Source organism: Aquarana catesbeiana, linkage group LG02 (genome assembly GCF_042186555.1).
Source record: "Aquarana catesbeiana isolate 2022-GZ linkage group LG02, ASM4218655v1, whole genome shotgun sequence".
Taxonomy (NCBI): Eukaryota; Metazoa; Chordata; class Amphibia; order Anura; family Ranidae; genus Aquarana; species Aquarana catesbeiana.
In genome coordinates, this window is record NC_133325.1 from 101,517,764 (window position 1) to 101,532,308 (window position 14,545).

General features: G+C 36.8%; 1 protein-coding gene across 6 annotated transcripts in view; it reads left to right on the plus strand.

Annotated features, from left to right (window-relative positions):
• The window catches only part of POSTN (periostin), an 83,052-nt gene extending 74,795 nt beyond the window's left edge, over positions 1-8,257 (plus strand). For all 6 annotated transcript variants that reach the window (XM_073613288.1, XM_073613290.1, XM_073613291.1 and 3 more), the window contains 2 exons: positions 1,186-1,227; positions 7,197-8,257. In XM_073613288.1, the coding sequence (XP_073469389.1) occupies positions 1,186-1,227; positions 7,197-7,237 (83 nt within the window). In that variant the 3' untranslated portion in view covers positions 7,238-8,257. The remainder of the gene's footprint in view (positions 1-1,185; positions 1,228-7,196) is intronic.
• Positions 8,258-14,545: the final 6,288 nt, after the last annotated feature.

The window sequence follows — 14,545 nt, forward strand, 5'->3', positions numbered from 1 at the left end:
AGACAAACTAAATGCTAATATGAAGTTAGCATCTAAACATGTTAAATTAATATAATTTAGCACCCATTAAAAATGTGTATTTTGACAGTATTTATAATTTAAATAATATATAATGTAAATAATCAGCATAATTTAAGCTCAGATTGGGCTTCTCCTATCTTTTGTACTTCATGCAGTTAGCAGCAGGTACCACAACCTAAAGCTACAACTGTTCTTTATTATTGCTGCAGCTAATGAGCTTCTCGTATGTGATATAGAGGGAGATTAACTAAAATGGGTGCACACAGAATATGGTGCAGCTGTTCATAGTAACCAATCAGCTTCTAACTTCAGCTTGCTCAATTAAACTCTGACAATAAAACCTGGAAGCTGATTGGTTGCTATGCAGAGCTGCACCAGTTTCTGTGTGCACCAGTTTTAGTTAATCTCCCCTATATTGCCTGTGCTAATTTGGTGGCTTTTCCTACATACCCAGGATAGAAAATTTAATTTAGATCCTTAGGTCATCTTTTATATATAATTTTAACCCTGACCATGGTGGCTTTTTTGGTGGCTTTTCCTACATACTCAGGATAGAAAATTTAATTCAGATCCTTAGGTCATCTTTTATATATAATTTTAACCCTGACCATGAATATATGTATTGTAATAGTTTTTCTTTAGTAGTGGTTAGTTGCATATATATCTTTAAATGACCAGGATTATAGTGCAGAAACAGTTTGTGTAAGTGCACATACATAAAGAAAATTGTTATATGCAAACTTCTGGCATTGGAAAATGTTCGATTTCAAGAACTGTAAAGAAATGTGAATTTATAAAAAATGTTGTAATATTTCAAATGGGACATTAATCAGCATGAAGATTGATAAGGGTGGACATTTAAGACCATTCTATAAATAAATTCCATCAAATAGTGGCATCATGATTTTATAATACCTATAAAACTAGTAATTATAATAATTTGATAGAAGTTATTGATAACAATTTGCTTGGTGAATACAGGAAAATAGCCATGTGTTTATTCTCGGATCTTTGTTTTGTAAGAAAACTGTAAGAAAACAGAAGACATCTTGCAGTCTTATTGCAGAAAACTGATCGGGCTTTTTATAGTCCTTTTAGATAATGATATTGCTTTTCCACTAAGTGCAGTTATCTTATTATTTCTTCTCTTCTTCTTTTATCCAGAACCTCAGGTTAGAAAAGTACAGACTGTCAGAAGGATACAAGGTATTTTGCATTTTGATTTGTTACAGTTTATTGTCTTTATTGTGTTAAATCCCATTTGACCGGAAATGTACGATTGTGGCATCATACAGTTTAGCTGCTTCGTCTAATCTTCTTAGAACATCCAACAGACACCATAAGCCTTCAATTGACAGATTTAACCTTATTTTATTCTGAATTTTGTACGAATGCATTTTTTAACAAAAATGAAATAAATAAAAATGAATTTCGGGAGTAACTTAATAAATGTATTTTTTGGACGAAACCGAAATTCCGAAAACAAAATATTTCTGTGTGCACATGTCTAATGCTTTCTGATATAAAGAGCCAGGCAAATACATATTTTACCATGAACTGTGAGAACCAACTCTCTCCTTCCCAGTTCAGTACCATCTTTTCTATTTCTGTTATTTAAACATTTTTTAATTTTAACTGTCACTCTGTTGTTAATCTAAGGCCTCATGTACACTGCTGCTGCTACATGAACTTTTAGGAGCAGTTGGGCATTTTTTTCAACTGCTCCTGAACTCTCCTCTGTTATGTTATCAGTACATGTACACAGGGTCGTTTACAGTAGTTTCTAGGCAGTTAATTTTAGAAGCATTTTTTGGAGCACAAAAAATGGGTTCAGAAGCTGAGTTTAGAGGCATTTCAAGCACCAAACGCTTCCAAACGCGGCTAAACGCGGTAACTCACATTTAGCCGCTTTTCGTTTACAGACTTTTTTCATTTTTGGCTATTGTTAAAAAAAAAGTGTTTTTTTTTAAATGCTTCTAAATGCAAACGCGACAAAATGCGGCATGTAAATGCGGCAAGACGGACGTTTTAAATGTGGGTTACCTGTTATCTGTCAAGGTAAATCATTCAGGAGAGGTTATAAAAACGTCCCGTGTACATGAAGCCTAAGGTGTTTTTAAGTATAAGTATATGGCTAATGCAAAATAGATAAAATATGTGCAAATAGAATACAGCGTTTTAATAATTTTTAGGCCAGTAAATGTTTTAGGAAGCTTATTTGTAGTAAAGAGCTGTCTGAAACTTGACACTGCTGCTTTCCTAATTCTGAGCATTTTAACATGATTGTTGTCATTATAATCTGCAAAGCTCTAATCGGTCATATTAACACTGACAGCATGAAAAGTATATAATTGCCTGCAAGACTTGCAGAAATCCAGCCAAAACATGTTTAAAATGTTTCACGAGAGATCTGATATAGCTTAAATCAGTAAAGATTTGCTTGGTGGTATTACCTGCTTAAATATTATATATAACAAAATCATGAAGGGATGGCTGAGCTTTAGAAATGCAAGCAGACTGTATTTTCTACATAAACAATAGTTCCACACCTCACTGAACAGCCAATGCAAGGTGGGATTTTATGTGTCATAAAGTACACTGGTAGCATTGGGGTTGATTTACTAAAAGGTAACCTGGCTGCTCATTTTGCAGAGGAATTCTATCTAAGGTTAATGAATATGTAGAAATGCACTTTGAAAAAATACCCATTTATGAAAAGTATCATCAGAAAAGTAAAAAAAGATTTTTTTCTTGCACATGATTGAGAGATAGAAGTCAGCAGAGAGTTGTCTGTTTTTCCCTTGAAGAGTGAACAGTCTGTTTGTCTTTAGTAAATAAACCCCAGTGATCCAGAAGAGATACCTTCCAAAACTGTTAGGAGCTGCTATTATTCCTAAATATATGGGCAGGCTGCTTAAACCAGGTCTAGAACTGATGGTGTAGACCAGGGGTCTCCAAGCTTTCTAAACAAAGGGCCAGTTTACTGTCCTTCAGAATATAGGGGGGGTGCCAGGCTGACACCAGTGGGACTAGAAAATGTGTTAGCATCAGTGGTAGTAAAAAATGTCTCTGGGTTGATGGTCAGTGGGAAAAAAAAATATTAATTGTATCCCATCATTGTTGTGGAAGGAATTGTTCTCTGTAACTAATGTCAGTGAATGGAATTGTGTCCTATCCTTGATATTAGTAGGAGGTATAGCGTCCCATCACTTAGATCAGTGGGAAAAATAAAGTTCCATCAATGGGTGTCAATGGAAGGAATTATGCTCCATTGTTGGTGTCAGTGTAAGGAATCGTGCTTCATCGCTGATGTCAGTAAGAGGAATAATGCCCCAAGGGTTGGATAAATGCAAGCAAAGGGCCGCAGTTTGGAGACCACTAGTGTGAGGAGTTGATTTACAAAAGGCAAACAGACTGTGCATCACACTCTGCAAGGGCACTTGCCCCAGAGCTTATTAAATGTGGTAGAGCTTGACTTTGCAAATAATACCCAATCACATGCAAGGAAAATAAAAAACAGTATTTTGGCTTGCACATGATTGGATCATGGAAGTCTGTCGAGCTTCTCTACCAACCTGGTTTGTTGCACCAGGATAAAACAGTCTTGACAGAACTTCACTGAAATTGACATTTGATCTACTAATGGCAAACGTGATATTACTAGTAGCTGCTAAAGTTTTCTGACTGCTAGTAATAAGCAACAATGTGCACCAATAGGGAAATCGCTTAAATTTTTACCTTAGCCTTACCTTACTGATATTATGTGGCATAGATAATGCTAACAATTTGTGACTGCTCCCAGGCTCATCGCAGTGGATAACTGCCTTGGGAATTCATTTTTAGCATGGGGTAAAAACATACACTAATGGTGAAATAGTGGCATTACTCTGGAGAAGTTGCATTAATCTATCCAACGTTATACCCAGAATTACATCTGCTACCCTCTCTCTGTGTATTCAGTTAAATAGATATCGGAGGACTCAATGGGGTTATTTACTAAACCTGGAGAGTGTAAAATCTGGTGTAGCTCTGCAAAGAACCCAACCAGCTTTCAGGTTTTATTGCAAAAGCTTAAATGAACACGCTGGAATTTGAAGCCTATTGGTTACCATGCACAGCTGCACCAGATTCTGAGTGCACCAGTTTTAGTAAATCTCCCTCAATGCCATGACCTTACAAAAAAAGAAGTCACATGCACTGTTCATCTTATATTTTAGTAAATCCTTGCAAAGTAAAAAAGTATCTTTAAATTAAATACTCAAACAACAGCTGAGCACATCTTGTTATTGATCATGTGTCTTTAAAAAATGTACAAAGAAAAATAATGGATATACCATTTAATAATTCAGGATGCAGCAAAGTGAGATAACAGAAGGCAGCTATTAAGAATAATGATGTGAGACTCACTTTTGTTAGCAGAAAAAGATACATAGAGAAAAGAAAAGGAAAATAACATTCATTCTGAAGTGCTGCCCACTTGGAAAGATACACTGGAATATTTAAATGACTTGGTCAATAAAGTCATTCCTATTAGTCATCAGTTCCTGAAACCTTGACAGTTGTTTAATCCATATAATTGTATGTTCTTGGGTTCTGTAATATTTCATGTCCTTGGACTGTGACTTGGGTGGCTGAACAGCTCAGTATTTATGACAAATTAACTGAAAAAAAAATACTGAGTGTGTGCATAATATATTTTTTACATGAATGCACTGAATTTTAACATTACTTGAAAACCAATGTAAGCTTTATTCAATAACAATGTTTTAAAAGCTACAGTATCTTGTAATATGAAGCAACCAGTGAGATGTTCATGCCCATCAAATTACTGTAGTCAAACTACTGAAAGCTGATTTCCAGTTAGTTAGTATGGGTTGCTGCATATCATTGATAAATGCAACATGTCATTACACCAACCATTACAAACTAGTGAGAATAAGAGTTTAGCCACACTTAAAATGAATTAATTATTTATAGTGGCTGAGTAAAAATGCATTGTAGGTTGAACTCAAGCGCATGATTGTATTCCTTTGCACAAGCATTTATTTAAACGCACATGTTTGCACATGATAACACCTACAGTACAAGTTTTGAGATAAACAATAATTATCCTACAGATGACCAGCCAGGGGGTCAAATGCTACTTACCAAAATATCAACCATATGTTTAAGGTTCAAGTTAGATGGGAACTTTGCACATTGGAAGATACATGCAGTATGTTAGATAATAGGAAAAATTTAATTTGTTCACCTTTATGAAAGATTATGTATCCCATGTGTATCTCATGCATGGAAAAATGTTAAACCAATTAGAAACATTTAGTGTAAAAATCTGTTTTACCCTCTTGACAAAAGGAGATATTTGAATGTAACTTTAATAAGTGATATATGATACATTCATTTTAATAATCAACACATGATACAGAAGAAGGAATGCATATCAAAGAACTTGGAACATGCGTAGGTCCTACTGGGGGTGAAGATAAGAGCTAAATATTAACTGTATTAAAATGACATACATCGCTGGCCTCTTTCATAACATTGGTTGTGCTTAAATTTATTTAACTAAGAATTAACATGTAAGAATAATTGTGTATGACTCAAAACGAAAGGTGATCTTACACTGATACTGGAAAATTAAACCACTGAACTCTTTTGCTTTTGTGTTTTAGGCTAATTTGCACTCACATGGCCTTGCAGCATAAGGTAGAGCTTCACTAATGCTATGCTTTTGCTTTTGCCCTAACAGCATGCCAGTATTTTCTTGGTAATATTTGTTTAAATATTGTTTTATCTGATCCACTTATGAAGAGCCAATGTTTTCAAAATTATAGAAACCAATTAAAAGAAGACAAAGCTTTTTCAAAGGAAAAGTATCCCTAACATGTGTGGTCAAGTGGCAGAGAGTTGAATTTTGTGTTTACTGATTGTCAGATCTTCCTCTGTATACACTGGATCCTACAGGTAGCTTTGTTCATTATAAAGATGAAAAGGGGATTGATGACAGCCATTGACAGCTGTCAAAGTCTGCACACCCCTCTAAGGACAGACTTTGGCTAGGTTTACACATTTGCAAATGAAGAGAAAAGGTCCCTGAACCATTTTAGAAATCACAGCCCACATGGGAACCAGAAGTGCAGTGCAGTTGCCAGTGTGGGTGTGATTTCCAAAGCGTGCAACGTGCCATTAGGATTAATGGCACCCACATGCATTCAGCGTGCTTTTCTGTGCAGGTGGTTGTGGCTACGGGAACAGGTGTGAACCTGCAGTAGAAACCACTCTCACAGATGTGAACCTAGCCTTAAAGACTGAACTGAACATGTAGGCAGGTTATGGGCATTCAAATATTGACCTATACTTCATTGCAGTTAGGGAACTTTAAATCAAGTCCTCATTGATCTCTGTAGCTGGGATAAATGAATCCTGAAATTTTACATCGGAGACAATGACATCTGAACTCACCTCCCTTTCATTCATCAGTTTGCCAACCTTCCAAGGTAAATAAAAAGAAGGTGCTGTAAGCTGCTCAGAAATCTACTGCAATCTGATGAGTATCTGTTGTAATTTTTGAGGATTGCTTACTCCACAGTGACTGTAGCTATAGAGATCAGAGAGAACTGGTTTAAAAGATTATTTACTGTTTCGGTAAGTATGTGAAAATAGCCTGGCCACATGTTTACTTTAAAGCAAATGGCTGATTGAACTGAATGTGTGAATTACAGTATGCTCATCCATCTGCTAAATTTATATTGCTTACAAAATTTTAACCAAGCTTCCAAAAAATGCTGAACTGTTCCAACAGCGGATGAAGAGCAGAAACAGACAGAAAATACCAATTACTTTACGAAAGCAGCAAACTGACTGGTTCATAGGAAACCTTCAAAAATGTTCAAAAAATTCTTAGAAATGGTAGTCTGATGTACAAATGTGATGTGATTATCAGTGAAATTTTGTGATCACAAGTAGTCTATCATTAACACCTAGAGCTTCTCTTCCAAATGTCTGTAATGAAAACAGGCCCACTATATTTGATTTTGCCTTACTTCCCACATTAGTAAATCAGATCCAATTCTTGTGTACTAACAACTATTTCAATAGGTTCTAACACTGGTAATGTGTATGACTGTGTTTGCAGATTTGACTGTGAAATTATTTTATTTGTTAATCTTTAACAGGTCCAGTGAGAAGAAAGCAGAGAAGAAGTCACAAGTCATAAATTCATGAGCACCGATTGCTGTTATCAGAATTATAGAAGATCAGCGTGTGAACAAGTCAAGGAGTAAACTACATTGGAATAAGGATCATTTGGATTGTCTGTCATCTTGCACAAATATATTTGTATAACATTCTTTTTCAAGGGTTGAGTATTTTTTGAGCATGAACCAAAAAAAAACCTGAATGTATAAAGATAATGAATAGTTCCTAATATACCACCCTCTACAATTACCTACAATCGGTTGTGATCTTGTGCTACATACAAATATTTGAAAATAAAATCTAGACAAAGCTATACCACTTTATGAACAGCCACCATTTCTTACACAAATCTTGAATCTCTGTTTTCTTAGAGTTCAAACAAACCATTTTCTTCAGGGATTCTGTGTTTAAAACACTTTACATAGTGTGGTGCTTTCATTTTTTTTTTTTTTACCACAATCTTCAGTGCTTATTTCTGGTACTAACTCAAATGGGTTTATTTGTAAATTATGCCAATTTTTGTAACTCAGAAAATGATAAAGTCAATTGCTTATTTTTATTTTTTGTTTTTAAATGTTATCTCAGTTGTTGCAATGCAACTAAGGATGCTAGGGAAGAAGTGATTACTTTACATTCTTATGTCTTTTTTCTTTGAACTGAAACTAATTTAAATTAAATTTTGGGTTTAGAGTGTGAAAAACAAAGCATATGCTTTTTGGCAGAATTTTTAAAAGTAATATCTGCTGCCTTTCTGGTTAAGTTTGGTAGGATTTGTAATATAAACACCACTAGCTAGTTTTTTGTTTTGTTTTCTTTTTTAAATAAATGTTGGTGAACACCAGAGCTTGTGGTTGTTAACTTTTTTCCTACTACATTCCTTTAAGAAAAGTTTACAGAAAATATTTTCTTTCACATTTCTAAAGATTTGTTTTAGAATATTAGTTTCTATTTAAAGAAATTTAAAAAAGCTATTGGGTGTGCCTGTATACCTCTGTTTCTTAAACAAATACTCAATAAAATGTGGTTGAATTACACCAAATTGTGAGTGTTTTTTTTATTTAATAAATGTTTGGATATTTATGTACATTGTACAAATCTGAAAAAAAAAAAAACTGTTTACTCCCAAATATAACATTTAGAAGCAATGCATATCCACGCCTTTTTTGTCATTTGGCAAGCACTGCTTTCTCTCTCCATGCATGCCGTAATTATATCCTCTTCTGGGTGTGGCCACTTATTTCTGTGCTTGCACAGCACTTTACAGTTTGCTCAGCACTTTACAATATAAAGACAGACAGTACAGTTACAATACAATTAAATAACAGAGGGTTAAGATGGTCCTCCTCATAACAGCTTACAATCTAATAGGGTGGGGCAAGTGATACAAAAATTAATAACTGTGGGGGATGAGCTGATGGAAGGGTGAAAGTTCAGTTATTAGTTGGAGCCAGGATAGGCTTCCCTGAAGAAATTAGTTTTCAGGGATCGCCTAAAGGTGGCCAGAATAGGAGATAGCTGGACAGATGATGGGAGAGGCTCTATATATAAACAGTGTGTGATCCAAAAGCTAGGTTCGCCTTTAGGAAAGAAATTTTAAATGCACATGTTTTTGCAGGCAAAAAAAATGTGCATTTTTTTAAAAACTGCAGCCTGATATTGCATCTGCAGTCAGTATATTGTGGATGCAATGTCAGGCTCCTGCAGACACTTCCTACAGCTCTCTGCCCATAGCTCTGTATAGGCTTCCAGTTACTGAGCTGCAGGAAGTCAATTGGCTATGAGTGTACTGATTAGTGCACTCATAGCCCATTGAGAACTACAATTTTGTCTGCTGCAGTGGAAGACAGGACTTGTAGTTTATTCATTCACAGAGCCCCGTACAGCTGCACTGAGGGGGAGAGGGGGGCTTAGAGGGTGAGGGTTAGGCTTAACAACATGTTACACCCTATATATGGGTGCAACATGTAGTTAAAGGTGCAGATAACCTTTATGTTTCTCAACATAGAACCAGTGAACAATCGTACGCACACATAAAGAATGCAAAATAAAATTTTACTTAACTTATAACGGATGATACAGTAAAGAAAGAGCAGTCTCAGGTTTTATTCTTTGAATGCATCCATCTCAGAAATTTCTGGCTTGCAGTCATCTCACACTACATGCCTCTGTGTTGATTGTCATGATGACATTTCAACAAAAAGCCCCTTATAGGAAGGAGGTGAACTCATCAAAAGCTCAGCAGCCACTTTGTGCTGTAGTTCTAAATTTTAAATGAGGCTCCAGCTCCTCCAGAAGTTTAATATAACACTGAGATAGGATCAGTTGGCTTCTAATTTAGTTTCTCTGTTAGGCAGTTTCTCTGTGAATTTTATCCCTGTGTGCTCTGCGGTTCAACTGAAAACCTTGATATCAAGATCAGATATCAATCTAGCATTGCTACTAATCCTAAAAAAGTGTGCATTATAGAGTAACAGATGATTCAGAAATGTGCAGAATGGTTTGGGAAGCTCCTGGCAGCCCTGCCAGATAATTTGATGGTGCCAAAAAAAACAACCTGAATCACTTCCTTTAAAATTTTACATGGAATATTAAGATAAAAAGGTGAAACTTGGTGGCACTGGCAGGCAAGCTATGGGTGTTCAGGAAACAATAAAAGCAGAAACAGGCTTTGAAGCAGCCTTTAACCCCTTTCTTCTAGAAGCCTTTAGGAAATTTGAACCACCAATGATAACATTGAAATTTGGATTTGAAGTTTGCCATCCAGATTTGTGAATTTTAATCCAAATTTCACTTTATCCAAAATTGAAGATCAACTGTATTTATTATTAGCAATGTGCTCAGATTTAGTCAACTTGTTTTGGGGTGCATACAATCATCAGAGCTAAAAAACAAAAATACAATAAATGAAAAAAGAATATATTAACATAGAACATGTTTTACAGTTGATATTGTCAATATACGGTATATGCAAGTAGCATTGTTAAATGGAATTCACTGCATCTCGATCACTATGTTTCTCGATCACTCTGTCAGTGGCAGGGTACGCATGACCACATACACCTGATCCAGTAAGTTTGGGCAGCAATACCATATATCATTCACTGTGCACTGGATTAATCTTTTAGTTCCTAGGAACGGATAGATGCAGCCAAATATGCATTGCCATAGTATGTTAACTCAAAAGCTGTCCATGTGGTTTTAAAACACTACCACATAAAAAGGCCCTTTCCCCATTGTATGTTATTTAATTTATTTATTTTTTAATTTAGCTTTGGTACATGACCCCTATGGCAATTTCTAACTTTCAATCCCTCTTTTTTTACAATTGTTTACTTATTAGTCCAACAAAATGAACAATGAGAATATCAAGATCCCCCATTGTGGGTTATCAAGATCCAACATTACTTGCCAAACAATATGCTAATCTGTTTGGGTTCCTTTGGCAGGCAATTTCACAAAACATACATCCAAGTCCATGGGGGTAGGGGGGCTTATGGGTGTATGTTTTGTGAAACTTTCTGCCAAAGGAACCCAGGCAGTTTAGTTCATCCCTAGCTACAAGGTTAGGCATAAGGACGAGTAATGTGTCAAGTATTAGATATTCCATATCTATTAGAATACCTATCTAATAGATATGACAAGGATATTTATTTATATTTAAGCCTATGTTGGTTCAGCTTGTTATTGTTTATCCAAAACAAGATTGGAACTATAGGAACATAGAGGGATGGGGCAGGAGATTTTGCCAGGAGATGGACTCTTATGCCCCGTACACACGATCGGACTTTCTGACAACAAAACCGTGGAATTTTGTTTGAAGGTTGTTGGCTCCAACTTGTTTTGCATACACACAAATGTTGGGCAACAATTATAAATGTGGGAACGCGGTGATGTACAAGACGTATGACGAGCCGAGAAAAGGGAAGTTCAATAGCCAGTGCAGCTCCTTCTGCTTGATTCCGAGCATGCGTGAACTTTTGTGCGTTGGACTTGTGTACGCACGATCGGAAATTACTACAACAAAGTTTTGTTGGCGGAAAATTTGAGAACCTGCTAACCAACATTTGTTGGCGGAAAGTCCGCCAACAAATGTTCAATAGAGCATACACACGGTCGGACTTTCAACCAACAAGCTCACATCCAACATTTGTTGGCAGAAAATCCAATCGTGTGTATGGGACATAAGACCTGTCACAAACTTCATCATAACATGGTGACAGGGTTATGTTAGTTAGAACATGATGTTTCACAATTTTCATACCTCCAGTCATGTCTTGAACAATTATATGGGTATAGGTATTGGGATATGTTCCCAACACTGAAATGAGCAATTTGGATGAGCAGTAAAATGACTTCAACGTTACAGAACAAGTCTAATTGAATGTTACTAACTGCTACTAGCTATACCATGATCTGGATGAACCTTAAAAGACATACTGGGATGTTATATGGTCAGGTGTGTTAGTTCACTGTTTGAGCTTTGTAAGCCTGGAATACTACTCCATCTTCTGCTCTCTCCTTGAACTTTTGTTAATTTTGCCCTTGTGTGTATACTTGAAAAATGTATGCTGTTAAATTAACCATAATTCCTCATAAAGTTTACCAATTTGAGGTTTTTTTTTTGCTAAACTGTATACTTTTCAGCATATACTGCACTTTGATATTAACCGCTTCAGCCCCGGAAGATTTTACCCCCTTCCTGACCAGAGCACTTTTTGCGATTCGGCACTGCGTGGTTTTAACTGGCAACTGCACGGTCATGCGACGTTGTGCCCAAACAAAATTGACGTCCTTTTTTTCCCACATATAGAGCTTTCTTTTGGTGGTATTTGATCACCTCTGCGGTTTTTATTTTTTGCTCTATAAACAAGTGTGACAATTTTGAAAATAGAACGCATTATTTTTTACTTTTTGCTATAATAGATATCCCCCCAAAATTTATAAAAAAAAACAATTTTTTCCTCAGTTTAGGCTGATATGTATTCTTCTACATATTTTTGGTAAAGAAAAACGCAATAAGCTTATATTGATTGATTTGCGCAAAAGTTATAGCATCTACAAAATAGGGTATAGTTTTAATTTTTTTTTTATTAGTAATGGCGGAGATCTTCGATTTTTATTGGGACTGCAACATTATGGCGGACACATCAGACACTTTTGACACTATTTTGGGACCATTGTCATTTATACTGCGATCAGTGCTATAAAAATGCACTGATTACTGTGTAAATGACACTGGCAGTGAAGGGTTTAACCACCAGGGGGCGATGAAGGAGTTAAGTGTGTCCTAGGGAGTGATTCTAACTATGGGGGGATGGGCTTTAAGTCACATGACAGCGATCACCACTCCCGATGACAGGGATCGGTGATCTCTGTCATGACACAAGCCAGCACTGGGAAATGCCTTGTTTACATAGGCAGTTCCCCATGACACGTTGCCGGGAGACCGACTGACATTGAGCCTGGCGGTCCCACGGTCACGCTGTGGGTGCACGCACGCGCCTCCAGTGGCGCGCATGCGCCTGATATCCCCAGGTCTTAAAGGGGACATACAGGTACACCCATTTGCCCACCGCTGCCATTGTGCCAATGTATATTAGCGTGCAGCGGTCGACAAGTGGTTAATGTTGTGTGTTGTCATTCTATTGTTAAACTGAAAAAAAGGCAAGTGTCAAAAAAGACTATAGTAAAACAAAAAGCTAATTAAATATGTTTTCAAATAAGTGCCTTTGTATAAAGCAAACATTAACAAAGTTTTTCTATGAGCAGGCTAGGCCAGTGTTGTTATTCAACAGGAAGTATAAAATGAGCGGAATTCCCTTCCTAGACAGTTGTCATCGGAACATATGTTTCCACTGGGAGATTTTCCCTCAGTTCTTGTTTTGGTGACAACTTTAACCACTTACCGACTGGCTCCTGTACATATACATTGGCACTTTAAAGATGGATATCTCGGTAACGGCAGCAGCTGCTGCCACAACCGAGGTATCCATCTTTTCAGGAGCCGGTCGTGTTTACGATAATGGTGGTCTCTACGGCAGATTCACCGCAAGATCACCGTTATCGGTGGCGGGAGAGGTGCCACCCCCCTCCCGCCGCTCTCCTGCGCCCTCCGCTGCTTACTGGAGCCGTCGGTAGCGGCGGAGGCGATCGGAACCTGTCATGTCTGTGGTATGGAGACGAGTGAGGGGAAGATGGCCCCACCCGTCTCCATACCATAGGAGGGCGGAAGTGACGTCATATTGTCAGCTCCGCCCATACCTCTTAAAGGGCCATTTTTTTTTCATTTTTTTCAAATGCCAGTTTTTTTTGCATTTAAGTCCAAATATGAGATCTGAGGACTTTTTGAACCCCAGATCTCATATTTAAGAGGTCCTGTTATTCTTTTTTCTATTACAAGGGATGTTTACATTCCTTGTAATAGGAATAAAAGTGATCCAAACTTTTTTAAAACAAACAGTGAAAAAATAAATAAAATAAAGAAAAATAAATATGAAAAAAAATTTTTTTAAAGCTCACTGTCCCGACAAGCTCATGTGCAGAAGCAAACACATAAGTGAGTAATACCCGCATATGAAAACGGTGGTCAAACCACACATGTGTGGTATCACCGCAACTGGTAGAGCGAGAGCAATAATTCTAGACCTAGAACCTCCTCTGTAACTCAAAACATGCAACCTGTAGAATTTTTTAAACGTCCCCTGTGGAGATTTTTAAGGGTAAAAGTTTGACGCCATTCCATGAGAAGGCGCAATTTTGAAGCATGACATGTTTGGTATCAATTTACTTGGCGTAACATTATCTTTCACAATATTTCACAAAAAAAAAAAAAAATTGGGCTAACTTTACTGTTGTCTTATTTTTTTTATTCAAAAACGTTAATTTTTCCAAAAAAAAGTGCGCTTATAAGACCGCTGCGCAAATACGGTGCGAAAAGAAGTATTGCAATGACCGCCATTTTATTCTCCAGGGTGTTAGCAAGAAAAAATATATAATGTTTGTGGGTTCTAAGTAATTTTCTAGCAAAAGAAACTGTTTTAAACTTGTAAACACCCAAATCTTAAAACGAGGCTAGTCCTTAACTGGTTAAAATTTGGGATTTTATATTACTTTGATCACCAGAACAAATAGAGAGGGCAATTCTCCCCAGCATGGACACAGTTAGCTATAAAGCTTGACAGAGATTCTGAAGCATGCCATAGACAGATAGTATTTTAGCTGTTTCTGCAGGAACTGGCCACTTTTTGATCAGTGTGTGGCTGGCCATCTCTGCTTGACAGAAGCTGAACGTTTGATCGACTTCTTTCGAAGGGGCATTCTTGAAAAC